At 51.6% G+C, this 17994-nt stretch overlaps 1 protein-coding gene across 15 annotated transcripts in view; it reads left to right on the top strand.

The window, feature by feature from the left end:
* Positions 1–17994, top strand: part of MYLK (myosin light chain kinase) — a 268280-nt gene that overhangs the window by 152655 nt on the left and 97631 nt on the right. For 7 of the 15 annotated variants that reach the window (XM_072725225.1, XM_072725216.1, XM_072725226.1 and 4 more), the window contains 4 exons: positions 1548–2074; positions 2603–2809; positions 6877–7011; positions 10647–10799. In XM_072725225.1, the coding sequence (XP_072581326.1) occupies positions 1548–2074; positions 2603–2809; positions 6877–7011; positions 10647–10799 (1022 nt within the window). Of the gene's footprint in view, positions 1–412; positions 432–1547; positions 2075–2602; positions 2810–6876; positions 7012–10646; positions 10800–17994 lie in introns of all 15 variants that reach the window. The other 8 variants (XM_072725192.1, XM_072725191.1, XM_072725210.1 and 5 more) reach the window with 3 other exon arrangements.

Here is a 17994-nt window from a genome sequence, read left to right as displayed (position 1 = left end):
GGAGGTTCATTTTTGAGGGCCACACGTACGTTAGTTATACTGTTCAGGTTTGAAATTTTCAGATGTTTATTTTTGTTTGTCCCTTGATTGGTTTCCTTCCGTGGCTGGTGAGCGGGGCAGGTCCCACGGCGCAGGGTACCGTTGCTGAGGCCACCAGCGGAGGCCCAGGGCAGCAGCGGAGGCCTTCACGGTATCTCAGAGCTGGGCTCAGATGAGCTCATCACATTAAACCAGGCAGTTCAGGCCCAGGGAAGCTGAGGGACTGAGGGAGGGAGGAGCACAGACGAGGGGCAAAGTGGAAACTCGGGAGGTGAACACTCCGAAAGAAATAAAAAACCATGTTGTCTTATCACTTTCTCCTCCTGGTACATAAAATAGTTGGCTAACAGTCTACCCTTCTCCCTTTTTCCAGGTTTGGACAATACCAGTAGGTACGTCTAGGCTTTGTAATCATTGTTTCCATCTTGAGATGCCCTGCAAGAAAAGAGAGGCTGCAATGGAGAAATGCCCTGAATTTCCAAGTCATCATATAGGAGGGCGAACTGGCCGTCGGGGGGCATGGTTGTGCTTTGTGTTGCCCTCCTGTTGCGGTGTGCCCCACGGGTCCCGTAGAGGCTTGCCACCAGAGTGAGACTCTGGAGGACACCGTACTGTCACCTTTCTTGGTGTCTGGCCAGCACCAGTTAGCCGTCCTGGGGAAGGATGCCCACTCACCCATGTGGCATATCTGCCTCAGGAGCTTCCTTTCCCATGCATGAGTCCTGGTCCTAGACCCTGGGTCCTGGAGTGGGCAGACATCTGGTGGAGGGGAAGAGCTTTAAACTGAGCTGCACCAAGTCATAGTTGCAGGCTGCGGAGCGCCTGAGGCAGAGTACTGAGCGGCACTGATGTAGGTTAGAGCATCAGAGAAACGCTCCCTGGACCCCTGAGGTTTGAGCTCATGCCTGTAGGGTACTATTAGGCAGGTAAAGAAAAGCTCAGGGACAGTGTCCCCAGCAGGGTGGTAGCACGTGTGAAAATGGGGAGAGGAGAGAGAGGTGGGCACTGGGGGACCCTGCAGTCTGGTGGGCATCAGAGGTGATCTTGCAAGGCCCAAGAGGCAGCAGCAACCAGCTCACACAGGGCATCCTGTGGGCCACGTTGAGAAGCTCGATTTTGTCCTCAGGGCAGGGGCAATCAGCTGTGCTTGCCACGTAGACCGTGGATCAGAGAGGGCCATCAGGGACATGGGGGAGGTAGTGGCGTGGTGGGAACTAGGGTGGCCCTCGGGGTGGCGGCGGGGAGGAGGAAGGCAGATTGGGTAAGTGCAGATAGAACAGGCTCTGGATTGGGAGGAGGGGCGAGGAAGCATCGGGCATGGCTGCTTGCCCTCTGTCTTGGGAAGCTGAGAAGGCTGCAGAGAGGCTTCTGCTCGCACTCGGTCTTCATCTGTGGGCTTTGCTGATGCCTGGAGTCTGCGCTTGTGATGAGTAATGCTTGTGAGTAACCAAATGATCATTCCGTTCCTCCTTCTCCTTCCCCATTGCCCCCCAATCACCACCAAACAGGTCATTAACAAAGGTGGCCAATTCAGATATCAGGAAGGAGGTGACCAATGGAACCACGCAGGGGCCGAAACTAGACCACCTGGAGTCTGCAGCGGAAAGGTGGCCCTGCTCCAGCACCCAGATCGGTGGCTCCCCCACCTGGGCCACAAGTAGCCAGCCTCAGCCCCTGAGGGAGTCCAAGCTGGAGCCGCCTGGGGACCCACCCAGGAAAGCCCTGAGGAGCCCCATCCTACAGAAGACTTCCAGCACCATTACCCTGCAGGCGGCAAAAGTCCAGCCAGAGCCAAGAGCACCGGTCTCGAGTGCCCTCTCGTCTCCCGGAGAAGAGAGGGAGAGGCCAGCTGCTCCCCCCACAGCCACCTTCCCTGCCCGGCAGTCTGGCCTGGGAAGCCAGGAGGTTGTGAACAAGGTTGCTACCAGAAAAATCCCCATGGAGAGCCAGAGGGATTCCACATTCCCCAAATTTGAGAGCAAGCCCCAAAGCCAGGAGGTCAGTGAAGATGAAACAGTCAAGTTCAGATGTGAGGGTGAGTAGAGCTAAGGGTCACTGTCCCACCCCGCCCCACCGATGTAGCCCCTGGGTGGCCACTGCCTCCGTGGGCACAGTGTATCCACCCAGCCCCTTGGACTAGAACCCACCGCACCCCAGCAGCCACCTTATATAGGAAGGATTTGGTCTAGTAACATGTCTTGTTCTGGAGAAACACCCAACAGTGGCCCGTTGTTCATTGTTGGATATGGTATCAGTCCTGTGTCCTAATTCTTACCACCATCATCACCATCACCATCAAAAAAACAAGCCACAGGGGCTCCTTCTCTTTGGTCCCTTCTCCTGGCTTTGGCTGATCTGCAGACCTGGCTCGTCGCTCTATGTCCCTCCTCCCGAGGACCTGCCTCCATCTTGAGATGTGCACTCATCCATAGTGTAGGGTGAGGGGTAGGAGAGCCAGCTCAGCTCATACCAGACCAAGCTTCTCCCTCAGGTCCAGCCCCCCCTACCCCCACAAGCACAGTGTACTCTCTGGGAGCCTCATGTCCTTCACGTGGCCCTGTAGTTTCAGGGACCCCAAAGCCTGAAGTGACCTGGTTCCTGGAAGGTGCCCCCGTGAAGAGACGAGAAGGCATGTTTGAGGTTTATGAAGAAGGTGGATGCCACTACCTCTGCTTGCTGAGAGTGCGGCCCAAGGACAGTGGGAGCTACAGTTGCACGGCCTCCAATGTCCGAGGCCAGGTGTCCTGTGGTTGGACCCTCCTGGTGAAACGTGAGTACGCTCCTCCAGTCATCCTGGGTTCTCTGTTGGGGGGGCGGGCATCCGTGGGGCGCTTCCTACACTGCAGGACTGTCACCTCCTACCGTCCCCATGCTGGGTGTCCAACCCGACAGAAGCATCATCCCCACCCACATGCCAACGCCAAAGTCATTGCTCCAGGACAGGTGACTCCTCATCAAGAGTTCCCATCAGAGTCACCTCAGAATAAGTATGCCCACCACCCCCACGCCCAGCCCTGCTGAGAGCTCCCTTTTCTGGGTTCTTCAGCTATCCAAGGGAGTGCCATGACTCAGTTTTGTGACCACAGAGAACCAAACATTCACTAAATATGTGCATTTAGAGTCATATGAGATGATGTGGGATCCCGCATCTTTTATGTTTATTGTAATATCTGTTTATAAAACTTGGGCATGTTCATTGTGGGGGATTTAAACACAATATAGTCTTATGACTCAGAAATAAATGATATTTTAATGTTTTTGAAACAAAATTGGCATTGTGCTGTTTGTATACTGCTTTCTAGTCTAATTTATTTGCTCATGTTACATAAGCATCTTTCCATACTGTTTCTTTCTATATTACTTAACCTTATGCAAAAACATAGTTTTAATGGCCATATAATATTTCATGAAATAGCATAGCTGATTACGCTCATTCTTACTGTCGAGTATTTAGGTTTTTCCCAGTTTTTTCACTATTGTAACAAAATTGCGATAAATATCCTTGTACCCGTCTATTTCTCTATAAAATTTCCTCCTTCTTTTAAATGCTATTCAGGGACCCTTGACCCATTGAGGAACATATTGAACCACAGGGATAGAGTCAACAAATTTCGGGCTGTTAGAAGTTCTATGGGACAAATAACCTTTGCCTCTTTTTTTTTTCAACAAATAAACTGTAAGAGAAAGAAGAACGGAGGGACAACCTATAGGAAACTTAGATGAAAAGATATGTAAGAGACATCAATAATCGCAATCCATGGACTTTGTGTGACTTTGACTGAGACATTTAAAAAAAGTTTTAAAGAGGACACCAGGAAAATTTGAGCATTCGCAAGATATTTGATATAAAGGAATTAGTGCTGTTTTTAAGACATGATGGTGGTCTTATGGTTATTTTTTTTTTGAAGTCTGTGTATTTTAGAGATATAAGTTGACTTATCTACTGGTGAAATGATATATTTGCTTCAGAAATAATCCATGTGTAGTGGGAGCTGGTGGAGGTATTAATGAAATGAGATCAGCCAAGAGATGACAATCATTAAATTTGAGAAACAAAAAAATAATAATAATAATAATAAATAAATTTGAGAAACAAGTATATGATCATCTACTATATTGCTCTCTTTACTAGCGTGTGTGTTTGAAATTGGCCATAATAAATGTTTCCCAAGAAAGAAAGGAAAAGAACGTAGTGATTCACCCGTACAGTAGGATTCCATGCAGCCAGTAGAACAAATGTGGTTGACCTGTCGACTCTGATGGTGAAACCTGACCAAGATACACTAGGAAGGGAGGAGAGCCAAGGGCAGAGCTGCGTGTTTCATATGCTATTTGCATAAAAGGAAAAGAATCTATGTAGATATGTGCAAACAGATGCTTATGTGTGCATAAAGCATTTCTGGAAGGGTCCGCAAGTTGCCTCGAGCAAGGGAGACCGGGGATTTTTGGGAAGAGGAAGGGGCTAGGCTTGTTTCCCACTGCATGCGTGCTGCTGATTTCTTTCTTAATTGGGATTTTTACTCCGTTCATGAATTTCTTCGTAAGAAGTACTATCCATTCCATTTGGCGGTGGGAGTTCCTGTCGAGTTCGCAAGTCCAGGAGCATGAGCCTCCTCCTCCCAGGCTCCGTGCAGGGGATGGACACGTGGCATCATGTCCACCGGAGGCTGAAAACCAACAGGCTTTTGTCAGAGCGGTAGCTATTATTATTAATCGGAAGTGGTGCATCGAGACTGTGCTTACAGCAAGTTGAGGGGAAAAGAGAAGGTGATCCTCAAAGCTCCCACAGCGCTGGGGCAAACAGGGTGGGAACGAAGCATGCCGCCAGCTGGCTCCTCTCACCAACCGTCAGCTCTTGGTCTTTGAATGAATGCTCTTCAGGACGTGGTAGGCCGTTGGTGAATTTCCAAAGTCCCCCCAGAAAGTGGATTTTGACTTTTTTTGCCAGTGTTCTTGTTGCTTGTATGGAGGAGCGGATTTTCAGAAGCCCTCCCTCTGCCATTTGCAAAAGCACGTGTGGGCTCCCTCTCCCCTTGGAGATACGGAATGTTCCAAAACCTTTCCAGGGACCTCACAGAGATGCGGATCACCCGAGGCACGTTCTCTCAGCTTCTCCTGCAACACCCTCTTTCTCTCTTTTTTTCCTGTTACCGCACAAAACTGTCTCTCTTACCACGACTCCTCTCTGCATCCCTTCCCCTCTCCACAAAGATCCCCCTTAATGATTCACTCTCCCACCATTTCTTCAATCTGTTCCCCACCCCCGCCTTGTCCAGAGGCCTCTCTCTTCTCCCTCCAAGCATACTCTGGGGAGAAAGGAAAGACAATCTTCCTTCTGCTCAGTGGCCCCTTAAGCTTCCACTTTACCTCTCTGCTGTCTTTCACCCCCAAACTCGCCACAGGTCTAGTCTCGATGCACAGCTTCCATTGGATGGTAACAGCCAGTTCTCCACAAAAGCCTGCTCAGTGTCCTGGGCCTTGTGCTAAATCCTTTATCTCTATTGTTCCGTTTAGTTATACCAACCGTCTTAGGAGATAACTGTAGTTGCACCCATTTTCCAGATGAGAGTACTGAGCTGTGATGAAGTTTAAGAACTTGCCCAAGGTCACCTGCCTTGAAGAACATAGCATATTTCCAACCCATGTTGGTTTGACACGGAAGTCTATATTTTTTCAATGGCTCCCAAAGGCATGGCCCCGAGAGGAAAGTTGTTGCTGGCCGGGAAGAGGAATGAGGTGCCTTCCCACACCTCTCAAGCTAGTCTCTCCATCCCTTCCCTCAGTGCCAGTCCCAATCAGATGCACCATCATTTGGACTGTAGCTGGTCTCCCGCAGCCTACTCTCCCCGGAGGGGCGTCCTGGCGTGGAGGAGGAAGGGCAGATGGAGAGTCAGAGAGCCGGTCATAAAGCCTGCCTCCACCATTGGGCTTGACTGTGAGAAATTACTAACCGGGTCTGTAAAATGAGCTAAAGAAAGCAATCTCATGGCACTGTCATGCCATGACATCTGGGACATAGTAAGCCCCCAGGTACCAGTTTTTGTCCTTAAACTCCTGCAGTCTAATGTGGCCTCCCCCCACCACTGCTCCTCCTGAAAGGCACTGGTGAGGCCCCTTCTACTCACCAAACCCGTTACCCCTTCTCGACTGTCACCCGCCTCGACCTCTCTGTAGCATGTTCTGCTTGTAGAAGAGATGATCTGTCCCCTATTGCTCTTGGTTAAGACTCCTAAACTACAAATGCTCCCCAGTCCACCAATATAGAGGGCTTCTGGAAAGTTCATCCCAGCAGTTCTCAACTAGAATATGCCTCAGATTCATGAGGCAACTGAGTCATGCAGAGTCCAAGGCCCCCGGCAGTCCTGAACCATTGGCCTAGGTTGGAAAAGTAGGACAGATGGGAGTCTGTCATTTGATCCAGTCCTAGAATTGGAAAAAAAAAAAATGAAAATTTAAAATTGAAATGTCCTCACCAGGGGGCCTGCAAAGATATTCTCAGGATTGCACAGGTACAATAGGATGTGTTAAAGGAGGAGGGACCCTGGAAGGTAAAGTGGAACTAGGTGAGCTGGGATGCCCCAGGACAGCGAAAGGAAGCCAGGTTAGGAGGTGCCTGAGTCCTGGAGGAGAGGGGGCAGGCTGGTGTCCCCGGCACTGCCAGGCCTGGGCTGTTTTGTGGCTGTGACTCAGCCCCGGCTGGTTTCTATGCCTCACGCTGCAGGTCTCCACACCTGTGGCAGAGAGGCACCTGCCCGCGAGGCTCGGGGTGACTGTGGTCCATCACTGGAACATGTCAGCTGTGGTCTGACTTGGCCTGTTTGTTCTTTGCCCTTGCAGGGCTGGCCGTGATGGAGGTGGCTCCCTCGTTTTCCAGCGTCCTGAAGGACTGCGCTGTCGTTGAGGGCCAGGACTTTGTGCTGCAGTGCTCAGTGCAGGGGACCCCGGTGCCCCAAATCACTTGGCTGCTTAATGGTGAGTTCCCCCTGTGGCAGCCCCTGGCTGCCTGTGTGCTCACTTGGCTTGCCCCATTTATCACTCAGAGCCATACCGGGTACAGGGAGATCACGGGACCTTGGAGTCGCCGTTGCCTGGCTGGGGATGCCGGGCCTTCCTATCCCTCCCTCAGCCTTGAGCTCCTGCCACATGTGAATAACGGCCACCGCCTTCCAGGGTGGCAGTTGTAAATTAACTTAGATCCTCAATATAAAACAGCTAATGTGCCTGGTACATGGCTACACAAGCAATTTGGCTCATCTATGTGGCCAGGCTCATAGTAGGCCCTCAATAAATGAACAGATTAACAAATTAGTGACCCATACTAGAAGTTACTCATGGAACATCACCTTTTATTTAATGGCAGTTGGCTTTGGGATTCGTAGACCAGTAATTCTTTTTAATATTATAGTCCTATAGAGACATGCCAACTTTTTTTTTTTTTTTTTTACTTATTGGATAAATTAATTTTTTTGGATAAATTAATTATCCTGTGTTATCACTCTTCTGTTTTTTTTCTTTTTTAAGATTTTATTTATTTATTCATGAGAGACACAGAGACACAGGCAGAGGGAGAAGCAGGCTCCCTGCAGGGAGCCCAATGTGGGACTCGATCCCAGGACCCCGGGGTCACACCCTGGGCTGAAGGCAGAGACACTCAACCGCTGAGCCACCCAGGCCTCCCTCATGCGTCTCTTTTTAAAAAAGGCTTTCAGGGCAGCCCCACTGGCTCAGGAGTTTAGTGCCTGCCTTCGGCCCAGGGCCTAATCCTGGAGACCCGGGATCGAGTCCCACGTCGGGCTCCCTGCATGGAGCCTGCTTCTCCCTCTGCCTGTGTCTCTGCCTCTCTCTGTGTCTCTCATGAATAAATAAATAAAATTTTAAAAGGCTTTTCAATTCCAAAATTTTCGAACTGAGAACGGTCCACAAAATTGATGGAATCGAGCAGAGTCTGCTTTGGGAAGCCCTGCTTTGCAGATCACAGGGAAGACAAGGCCGAGCTGCCAGTCAGGAGACCAGGGCACTTATCCTTCTCTGCCATCTAGTGGCAGGGTGACCTTGGACACCGCCCCCCTTCACCTCTCTGGGCATCAGTTTCTTTATGGGTGAGGAGGATGGGCTGGAACAGGTTTCAGACCTCAGCCAGCTCTCAGGGCTGATAGAGTAGCCTCCTTAAGGGACAGTGGCACCTGCCACGTATGCATCAAATAGTCCCCAGCTGTTTCTACACTATTGATGTGTTACTTGTAGACCTTCCTATTTGGTAGAGTTTGCTTAGGCTCTGCTAGAAATGATCTCTGGTCAATGAGAGAAGGTGCTGGGCAGCCAGGTGGCTCAGTGGTTTAGCGCCGCCTTCAGCCTAGGGCGTGACCCTGGGTCCCGGGATCAAGTCCCACATCGGGCTCCCTGCATGGAGCCTGCTTCTCCCTCTGCCTGGGTCTCTGCCTCTCTCTCTCTCTCTCTCTCTCTCTCTCTCTCTATGTCTCTCATGAATAAATACATAAACAAAATCTTTAAAAAAGAATGAGAGAAGGTGCCATTTAGTCTTTCTAGGTGTCATCTTCTTGGGCAAATAAATGAAAATTGAGGTCACCCTTCCCTCCACCCCTCACTATGGACAGAGCTGCTGTTGGATCCTGGAAGTGACTGCAGAGACCCAGCCTTCTTGCAGCTGGAACAGAACATGGAGGTTAAAGACTGGCAATGGATCTGAGCAAGAGAGTTCCACATCCGTCTGGCTCAGAGTCCAGACCAGGGGTTAAGAGACATTTTCTGTGAGGGCCAGATAGTAAATATTTTCAGCTTTACTGCCCATCCAGTCCCTGTCACAATTACTCAGCTCTGCTCTTGTGGCAACAAAAAAGTCTGCAGATGAATGAGTATGGCAGTGTTGCAATAAAACTTTATTTATGGATGCTGAAATGTGAATTTCATACAATCTTCACAGATCATGAAATAGTTTAACTTTTTTCAACGATTTAAAATCTGTAAGAACTATTCTTAGCTTTCAGGCTGTACAAAAACAGGCTGCAGGTCAGATTTGGCCCGTGAGCAGTATTTGCCGACTCCTGGTTTGCACACACACACCCCCCCCCCCCGCCCCACCCCAGGTCCCCCCCAGGACTGGGAAAAGCAACCCCACCTTCTTGTTCTTGGCCAGTCTTGGCATTTCCACACCGTTACCACCAGAGGGCAATCGCGCTCAAGTTCCCTGGGTTGCTAACTCTGGTCTTAACCAGTCTTGGGGCCCCGACAGTTGCGTGTCTCCCAATTCTGAGTGCCCTGAGCCAACACCTCTGGGGCCACCATCCCATCCCATGTGCGTAGGGCCCAAATGAGTCATGCTCCAGTAACCAAATAGGTCTCCAACACTTTGTTGGCACATTTTGACCACAGGGGTGCTTTGATGGCAGTCGTGGAACGTACTGGTATCCTCAGGGAAGAGAGGTTTTAAGGTGAAGAGCGGCCTTCACACTCCGGGTAGCAGGATCCAGGCCCCTGCCTTTCCCAGCCCCACCTTTATGCAGTGCAGTAGGCCGCGCAGTATCTTGTCTCGCCCGCCCTGTGGCATGCTCGCTTGGCCGTCTCTGCAGACTGTCATGGAGACACGACGTGTTGCTATGTGCAGAAGAAAACATTGCCCTGCAGGGAGAGGACTTCTTTCTGTACTTTCTCCCTCCCCCCACCACCCACCCCCAATTTTATGAAGTGCAAACCAGGACCCTGGGGCCCGACAAGGGAAGAAACTGACAGTTGCTTCCTATATGGTGAGTGGACACATTCCTGTTCTGAGGCCAGAATCTTCAGTAATGAGATTTTTTTTTTTTCTCCCCCTGGAAATGAAAGCTCACATCCTGGAATGATAAAGTCGCAGGAACATATAGCATTAAGGAAACCACTGAAGTTCATAGCATGCACTTCTGTCTTCTTGCAGGACTTTATGTGACCTGAATAAAGGGCCTCCTGTGGCAGGGGCTCTGGGAAGAAAAGACGAGAGTCCTTTTTAGTTTCCCATATTTATCTTTTCCATGAACCCTAAAATGCACCGAAATGCACCTAATTGCAGCGTCAGGTTGAGGTCACACACTTGCTTTCTGATGAATATCTGCAGTGGGAAATGGAATCATTATTTCTGGAGATGTCTAAAAGGAGCCAGGAGCCTCATGTTGTCTGGGTGAGGCCTGTTATGCCTGCGGCTGGGCTGTGGGCCAGATGACCCTGTAAGATTCTTTCCAGGCTCCGAATTCTGTGAAGTCCAGGATGTGAACGTCGGGACTGTTTCTTTAAACAAAATGCACAGAACTATGTCCCTTTCCCTCCTGCATTCTGAACGCCTCCAGAATCTCTCCCCACGGTCCTTTGAGCCCCAGCCTTGCTCCTGCACCCCAAGGAGACTACTGCCTCTCCTTCATCTCCCTCCCTAGCCCCTGCTTCCTTCTCCACCTGCAAGCTTCTGTCCCGCTGGCTAGAGAGGGGGCCTGACACGTCCTCAGCCCCCTGTGGATCTGAGTGAGCATGGGGACATGACAGCAGCAGCCCCACTGAGGACAGGGCTCATATCCCCGCCCCTGGGAGCCCCCTGGCCTGACCCCTTCCTCTGCTTTCCTCCACAGAGCAGCCCATCCAGTACGCTCACTCCTCCTGCGAGGCTGGCGTGGCCGAGCTCCACATCCAGGATGCCCTGCCGGAAGATGACGGCATTTACACCTGTCTGGCCAAGAACACCTTGGGCCAGGTGTCCTGCAGCGCCCGGGTCACCGTCCATGGTAGGAGCCTCTGGGCACCTCTTTAGAAGCACCTTTGCTGGTGCCAGACATCTGCTCTGGAGAAAGAGCACTGCATCTGAAGGCAGGCAGGTGGAGGAAATGGCCTCTAGAGGTCCGCAGTGAATATGCAAAGGCCAGTTCCCCACCGCCTCACTCCATCAGGGCAGAGGGAAGATGCAGGGGTGAGAGGCAAGGGTTCCCTTGGCTCAAGAAGCTCCCAGTGTGGTAGGAAGAAGACCTCGCACACTGAAAGATGCTCTGGGAGGAGTACCCCCATACCCCCGAGGACTTAGGGGGTCTCACAAATGCCACCTCCTGTGCTAGGGGCCACTGGCCAACAGAGTGCTGGCATTGAGGCTTTGAGGGGGTCCCAGGTCGTTCCCCTTTTCCTTCTGACCCTGCACCTCCCCACCAGCCGAGGCTTGTTTTCATACATCAGCAGCCTGGTGTCCAGTAATCTGATTATCATGCTCATCCATTGATCTGCGCCAAGCCCTTGGCCCCAGGGAGTTCCAGGGGAGCCACGGCACTCAAGATAGGGCTGTCTGGGCTGTGGTCTCGGTGGGCATGGTGACAATACGCAGGGAATGCTTCCTGGGGCCGAGGTGTTCAGGTAAGCGGCCTCCCCATCCTCACCCCAGGGCCTGGGCCCCAGCTCCTGTGTGTGTCTGGGGCCCGGGTGCTCAGACCGGGTGTGCCGTGCTCCGTTTTCCCAGCAGGAGACCATGTCTCTTCTCTCTGTTGTCCCCCAGGGTTCAGGGCCCGTGGGGAGAGTCTCCCTACCACGTAAGCAACCTTCTGGGAGGCCGCAGGACATGGTTTCACTGAAAAAGGCAAGGGGAAAATCATGTGCTCGTTGCTGCGTTAAATACTTTCTCATTTAGACCTCAGCAGCCCTGGGGAGGGCCGTGCTGTCCCTAGCTTTTACACAGAAGGGTCTGGAAGTCTCAGAAAGCTTCTGTACCTTGCCTAAGCACACAAGCTGGTAGGTCAGATTGGTCTTTCAGACCCAGATCCCGATGACTCCGAGCCTTTCCCGGAGTGTGCAGCCTCTGGCCCAGAGGGAGAGCCTGGGCCCTGTCGGCCGGCAGTGTCACCCCTTAAGGATTAGGGGCTTGCTGGCTCTATGAGGCTGTCTACCAAGAAGGGGCACACTCCCTGGCCTCCCCAGTTTCTCTGTAGTGCCCCGGCATGGAGTCCTCACCTGGGAACTGGCTTCTGCTTCCTTCCAAGAAGGTCATTCACACCCAGGTGGGAGCCTGACTCTGGCCCCTCGGGAATTTGTCAGCTGGAATTCTGGTTTCATGGCTCATTGAGAGGCTTGGGAAACTGCGGTCATGAGACAAGAACAGATCTGAGCTTCATGTTTTTGGGCCCGGGGAGTGGCCCTCATCTCCCTGGACATCCACGTGGCCTACTGCAAAGCCTAGTAACAGGCAAGAAGGCCAGACTGACGTGCGATGGCTCTGTTGCCCAAGACTCTCCCTGCTAGCTTCAGCCTAGTCGCCCCACTAATCCAGTGCCTGCCCCCACTTGCCTGGGTTTACATTGGATTAAAGACACTCAGCTGAGCTAATAGTCGCTCTGGAGGCGAGGGTCCCCAGATGAAGGATCAAGGAGTCTTTGGGGCCGTCCTCCTGGTCCCCAGGTCTGTGTGGGGAGTGGGGCCTGGGGGCCTGCCCATCCAAGCGTGTTTTAAAGCAGAAACAGGCTCCCAGCAAGAACGCTGCTGCAGCCTTTTGGGTTTGCCCTGAGAACAGCCCTGCATGAGTGAGAACTCCCTCCTGGTGTGGGGATTTGCTGGCCTGTGAAGGCCAAACAGAGGCTCAGATACCATAAATGGTGAAGTAGGCTGAGAGGCTCGGCCACGCGCTCGGGGCACAGGGCTGGGCTGTCTGCACAGGAGTGAGGCAGGCTGAGCCTGGCACGGCGACACCCTGGCTCCCTGCCCCAGGGCGCTTGGGCAGCTCATGTCCACGTCCCGCACCATTCTCAGCTGTGGAGTTTTTCTGACTTTATTGGCAGCTCCTGGGGCTCTAGGTCTCTGGGGGCAGCTGAGGGGTAGCAGGGACTGCAGGAGAGGCATTTGTGCCTCCTGTGCCCCGCGTGGTTCTGCCCAAGCCCGGCCTTTCTGTTAACCCTCAGTGTGGCCCCGGCCGCAGGCCCCTCTGGGCTGTGGAACGGACTGGCCGGGGGTGAACCCCGCTGCACCACCAGCTGCCCTGGCAACCGGGGTGCCCTTTGACCCTCCAGGCTGCACATTCCTCTTCTGGGCCATGGGGACACTGATAGTCACGGTCCCTGGTACTGAGGATTGAGTTAAGGAACACAGCAGACATCCTCAGCGTGTGCTGCTACGATGATTGTCCAAAAGGCCCCACCACCCCCCACTTTTAAGCAAGGTAAAATTATCCAAAATGCCAACTCTAAGCGGTTTTACCGAAGGACCAACTTTGCCACGGTGGCTGGGCGGTTGTCTGTCCCTCCGTGTGCCCATCCAGTGGTTGTTAGTAAGGGGAGAGAACCCCAGAACGTGAGAGGGAGGGAGATGCCTGGCGGACAGGAGAGCCCGAGAGCGCCCCTTCTAGAGGCCCTGGCCACCCTGGGGTCAGACCCTGGGGTCTGGGTGCGCAGGTGGGTGCAGGTGGGTGCCCGGGAGGGGCGGTTCCCAGGACGGCTGCGCGGGTGGGCTCAGCGGAGGAGCCTGGCAAACACGGGGTGTGGGCTCTTTCTCGCTCCTTAGCCTCCCGCCAAGCTTTTGCCATCATCCAGAAATCGCTGGGCCAGCCCTCGGACGTGACTTCGCGGCCACTTGCCCCAGCTCTCTGCCTCCTCTGCTCTGCAGCCCCTTCCTCCCAGATCTGCCTCTCTTCCCAACAGATGTCCCTTCCTTTAGGAGGCCCTCCCTGCTAACCCCAGAGTGAGCTCTCTTACTGGCTGAAACCCCCCTTACCGTTGTGCTGACTTGTCAGCAAATGCGCCCTGAGCCCCCCGCTCTGTGCCCGCCCTGGTTCCCGGGAGGCTGCGGTGAGCAGGGCGGACAAGCTGGGCCTCGTGGCATGTGCGTTCTGATGGGGAGACGTGCAGCGATCAGCACCTCTTGATCAAAGACTGGCTGAGAAGGGTGGAAGGGATCCTTCTGGGTGATGGGTGACGACACTGGGTGGGGAAGGCAGGCTGCAGGGAGAGGAGCTGTTTTGAGCAGACACTTCCGTGGGCTGGAGAGGGTGCTCCAGGAAGGCCATCCAGCTAGTGCAAAAGCCCTAAAACTGGGAGCAAGTTCGGCCTATACCAGGGGCAGCGAGATAACCAGTGTGGCTGGAGCGAGGCGTGTGACGACCAGTGGTAGAGAATGAGTTCAGAGGGAGAGGCAGGGGCCCCTCATGCGGGGCCTCTAGGGCTAAGGAGCACACACTTTATCCTAACTGTGAGATTTTACTCTAATTGCTTATTTAATTGGCTTCCCTGCCAGACTGTAAGCTCCTTGCAGGCGGGGACTGTGCCTTATTCATTATTGCGTGTAGAACACACGTGAGCATGTGTTCAGTGAAGGTAGGGAAGCCCACGCAGGGATGCGACCTCCCCAGAAGTGCAGCAGGGCATGCCTCCACCTCCTGACTTACCTGGCGGGAGTGTGCAAGAAATCCAGCTAGCTTTCAAGAGTCCCTCAGCAAATACCCCTTCTGTCCTCCCGCTGCCCCAGGGGGAAAAAGAAAATCCCCCATAGTTAACCACCAAGCAATGGAAATTCTTCCCCCACCAACCCCCACCCCCAAGATGGAGACCAAAGGATGATCAATCCAAATTCCTGCAGAGCCCAGGAAGATCTGAGGGAGAGTAAATATTTCCGTGTATTTGGACTGAGTCATTTGTGGGGGGGGGGGGGGGGGAGACTTCCTCAGGCTAGAATATTTTAATTTATCTCCCCCTGGAGTGTCTTTGTCAAGGCTAAAATTCTTAAGTGACTGGATTTACCATCTTGCTAACTGTGCCCATTTTGACTTAGTGGGTGTTTATGTAACCGAAGGCTTACTGGGTCTCGTAAAAGCACCTAAGGACATAAAATGTTGGTAAATTTTTTTTTTTAAAGAACTGGTTCATAGAGTAAAAATAAATAAATAAATAAAAGAACCTTAATAAGCATATTTATAGAGTATTTGTTTTGATGAAGAACCTCTAATGGAAACACCAGGCGCCAGGGAAGTCAGCCGTGGCTAGACGTGCGAGCGTCGGGAGAGGCCCGGTCACTCTCAGGTTAGTGACAGGCGCTCGGTGGGGCAGCGAGGAGCCCTGACAACCTGCCACCGCCACCTCTCTCCCAAGCGATGCTCGGGGACTTTGGATGTTGTATAACCTGTCCAGTGGTATCAAGTACGGACTCTACCCTCGATAAGCTTCCAGTTACTAAAAACAAACATTTCTAATGCTTATGTTAGCTGGAGAGAAATCGATTGAAGGAGGATCAACATCGGTTTTAATTTTTTTGTTTGTCTTTTTTTCTTTTTTTAAGATTTTTATTTATTTATTTATGATAGAGAGAGAGAGAGAGAGAGAGAGAGGCAGAGACACAGGAGGAGGGAGAAGCAGGCTCCATGCCGGGAGCCCGACATGGGACTTGATCCCGGGACTCCAGGATCGCGCCCTGGGCCAAAGGCAGGCGCTAAACCACTGAGCCACCCAGGGATCCCCTGTTTGTCTTTTTTTTTAAAATAAATTTATTTTTTATTGGAGTTCAATTTGCCAACATATAGCATAACACCCAGTGCTCATCCCATCAAGTGTCCCCCTCAGTGCCCGTCACCCAGTCACCCCAACCCCCCATCCACCTCCCCTTCCACCACCCCTAGTTCGTTTCCCAGAGTTAGGAGTCTCTTATGTTCTCTCTCCCTCCCTGATATTTCCCACTCATTTTTTCTCCTTTCCCCTTTATTCCCTTTCACTATTGTTTATATTCCCCAAATGAATGAGACCCTATAATGTTTGTCCTTCTCCGATTGACTTACTTCACTCAGCATAATACCCTCCAGTTCCATCCACGTCAAAGCAAATGGTGGGTATTTGTCATTTCTAATGGCTGAGGAATATTCCATTGTGCACATAGACCACATCTTCTTTATCTTTTAAGACCCTTAGTCCACCCACAACATCTGTCCAAAAGTCACTTAAATTCTAAGGCAAGCAAACAAATGTTAAATTATTCTGTAACCAATATTCTAGTTTTGTATAGTTTGGATACAACAGGAACGGGATCGCGCACCATGTGGGTCCTTCATGTCACAGACTTCTGAGTGTGTATGTTTGTACACAGGCGTCCGTATCATAGAACTGGAGCCTCATTTTACCAATTGGACAACTGGAGATGTAGAACTGTCTACTTCTCCAGCCCGCTCTTTGCCATATCTGGCATTTACTTGCTCGGAGTCCTTGGTCAAGAGTGCCATCCAGAATTACAGCCTTGTGTCCCTAAGAGCAAAATGTGATCTGTGCTATGACCATGTGGTGGAGAGCGTGGTTTCCAGGCACTCACCAAGAGGGGGCACTGGATGGTTTGGATGCTCTACCTTCACCTAGAGAGTTTGATTGTAACTTCTGAGTCAAGTCAGAAGGCGGTGGTTGCAATGATTCCTGCGTCCCATCCAGCAACCCTGCCATTACCGGCCAGAGATCTTTTGGGGAATGTCATACGCCATTGTCTCCTTTCGTTCTCCTCCTTGTACGCTTCTAGTCCCATTTGCTTCTTAGGTTCTAGAGAAGCCAGTGGGGGGAAGAAAAGCCAACAGAGCAAGGCTCTTTTTGTGACACACAAGTGGAAGTTTTGCTGAATCACCAAGTAGGTTTATTTGGTGAGGAGACAGACTTCTGTTGGAAGAGAAGTCAAATACCTCCCTGGGGGTTTACATCTTGCATAAAAGCCCCACAAATAGGAAGGGGCTGGGTGAAGGTAGAGCTTCCTTTGACAAGTCCTCTAGAGTCAACAGTCATGGCATTTAGGGAAAGGAGGCTAGTCTGTGACCCGTCCTGGAACGTGCTGGATTTTGAGCACCAAATAAAGAAAGGAGGGAGGACTGTGCTTCCAGAGCTCCTTCAGTTGGTGATTTACTGAATTCCCATATTATAACAGGGTTTGGAATGAATCAGATTTGCTGTTGGGATGGTGTTTTGTGTTGTAATGACTAAGCAAAATAGCTCAGCGGTTCTTTCCTCTCCAATTATGCATCTGCAAGAGGTCTGTGTGTCTGTGCATGGGAGGCATTAGGAGATGGGGTGTTAGGAAGGAGGGGAGAGCCATTGCACAATCCATTTTCATTTGGTGACCACCTGTGAATCTAGGGATGCAAGCAAGCTGCTCATGGACAGGGCCTGAGGCTCTGAGAGTGGGACTTAGTAAACGGCCATGACAGCAATAGGCGGGGGCCCTTCTGTGGGGAAGTCCTGGGGGGGCTCCTTCGATGGTAGAGTGTTTCCCACCAACACCCTGTCTCTGTTTATATGTCTGGGTCATCTGTTCAAGCACTTTCCCACTTTTTTTTTTTTTTTTTAATCTGAAATAAGTTTGGAATGAGCTGGGAGCCTGCAGAGGGCCCTTTTCAAGGCAAACTACTCAAAAGCGTAAACATGTGTATTTAATGCAAGTTCGGCTCCGTAAACACCAGCCTTCAGGGAGCATCAGGTTGGCTCATAAAAGGAGACGGGTGGAGAAAATGCTCCTAGGGAGAAACTAGAATTGTTTTTCCCGCTAAACCCTTGGAAGGGAAGGACCCAAAGGGAAGAACAAGAGGATCATTGTAGTGTTGAAGGAGGACTTAGATCACAGCCACCACTGGGCTGCAGACGCTTCTTAATTTCAATTAAGGTGTCATTCGTGTCCCCAGGTTTGAGGAGCAGCCTGGGCCTATGCAGGTTACTGTACACGAATTAATGAGAACAGTAACAAAGTGCACCTGTTGTGTGGGTATTTAACTCTTTCTCTGGATAAGAGCTTTCCAAAAATATAATCGTGTTTTTAATGTGGAACGTCGTTTTGATAGAAAAACACTATGTGGTCAGGAAAGCTGGCTCATCTTCTTTATTAATTAACAAGGCCACTTGCTACTTGTGAATTAGCTCCACTTCACAGGTGGAGAAATCCCTCGCTCCGAGGTAAGGCGGCCGCCCACCACACCCCGTCCAGTCGCCAGGCCTGCAGCCGCCATGG

Source organism: Vulpes vulpes, chromosome 1 (assembly GCF_048418805.1).
Source record: "Vulpes vulpes isolate BD-2025 chromosome 1, VulVul3, whole genome shotgun sequence".
NCBI lineage: Eukaryota > Metazoa > Chordata > Mammalia > Carnivora > Canidae > Vulpes > Vulpes vulpes.
This window is presented reverse-complemented; position numbering and strand designations above follow the sequence as displayed.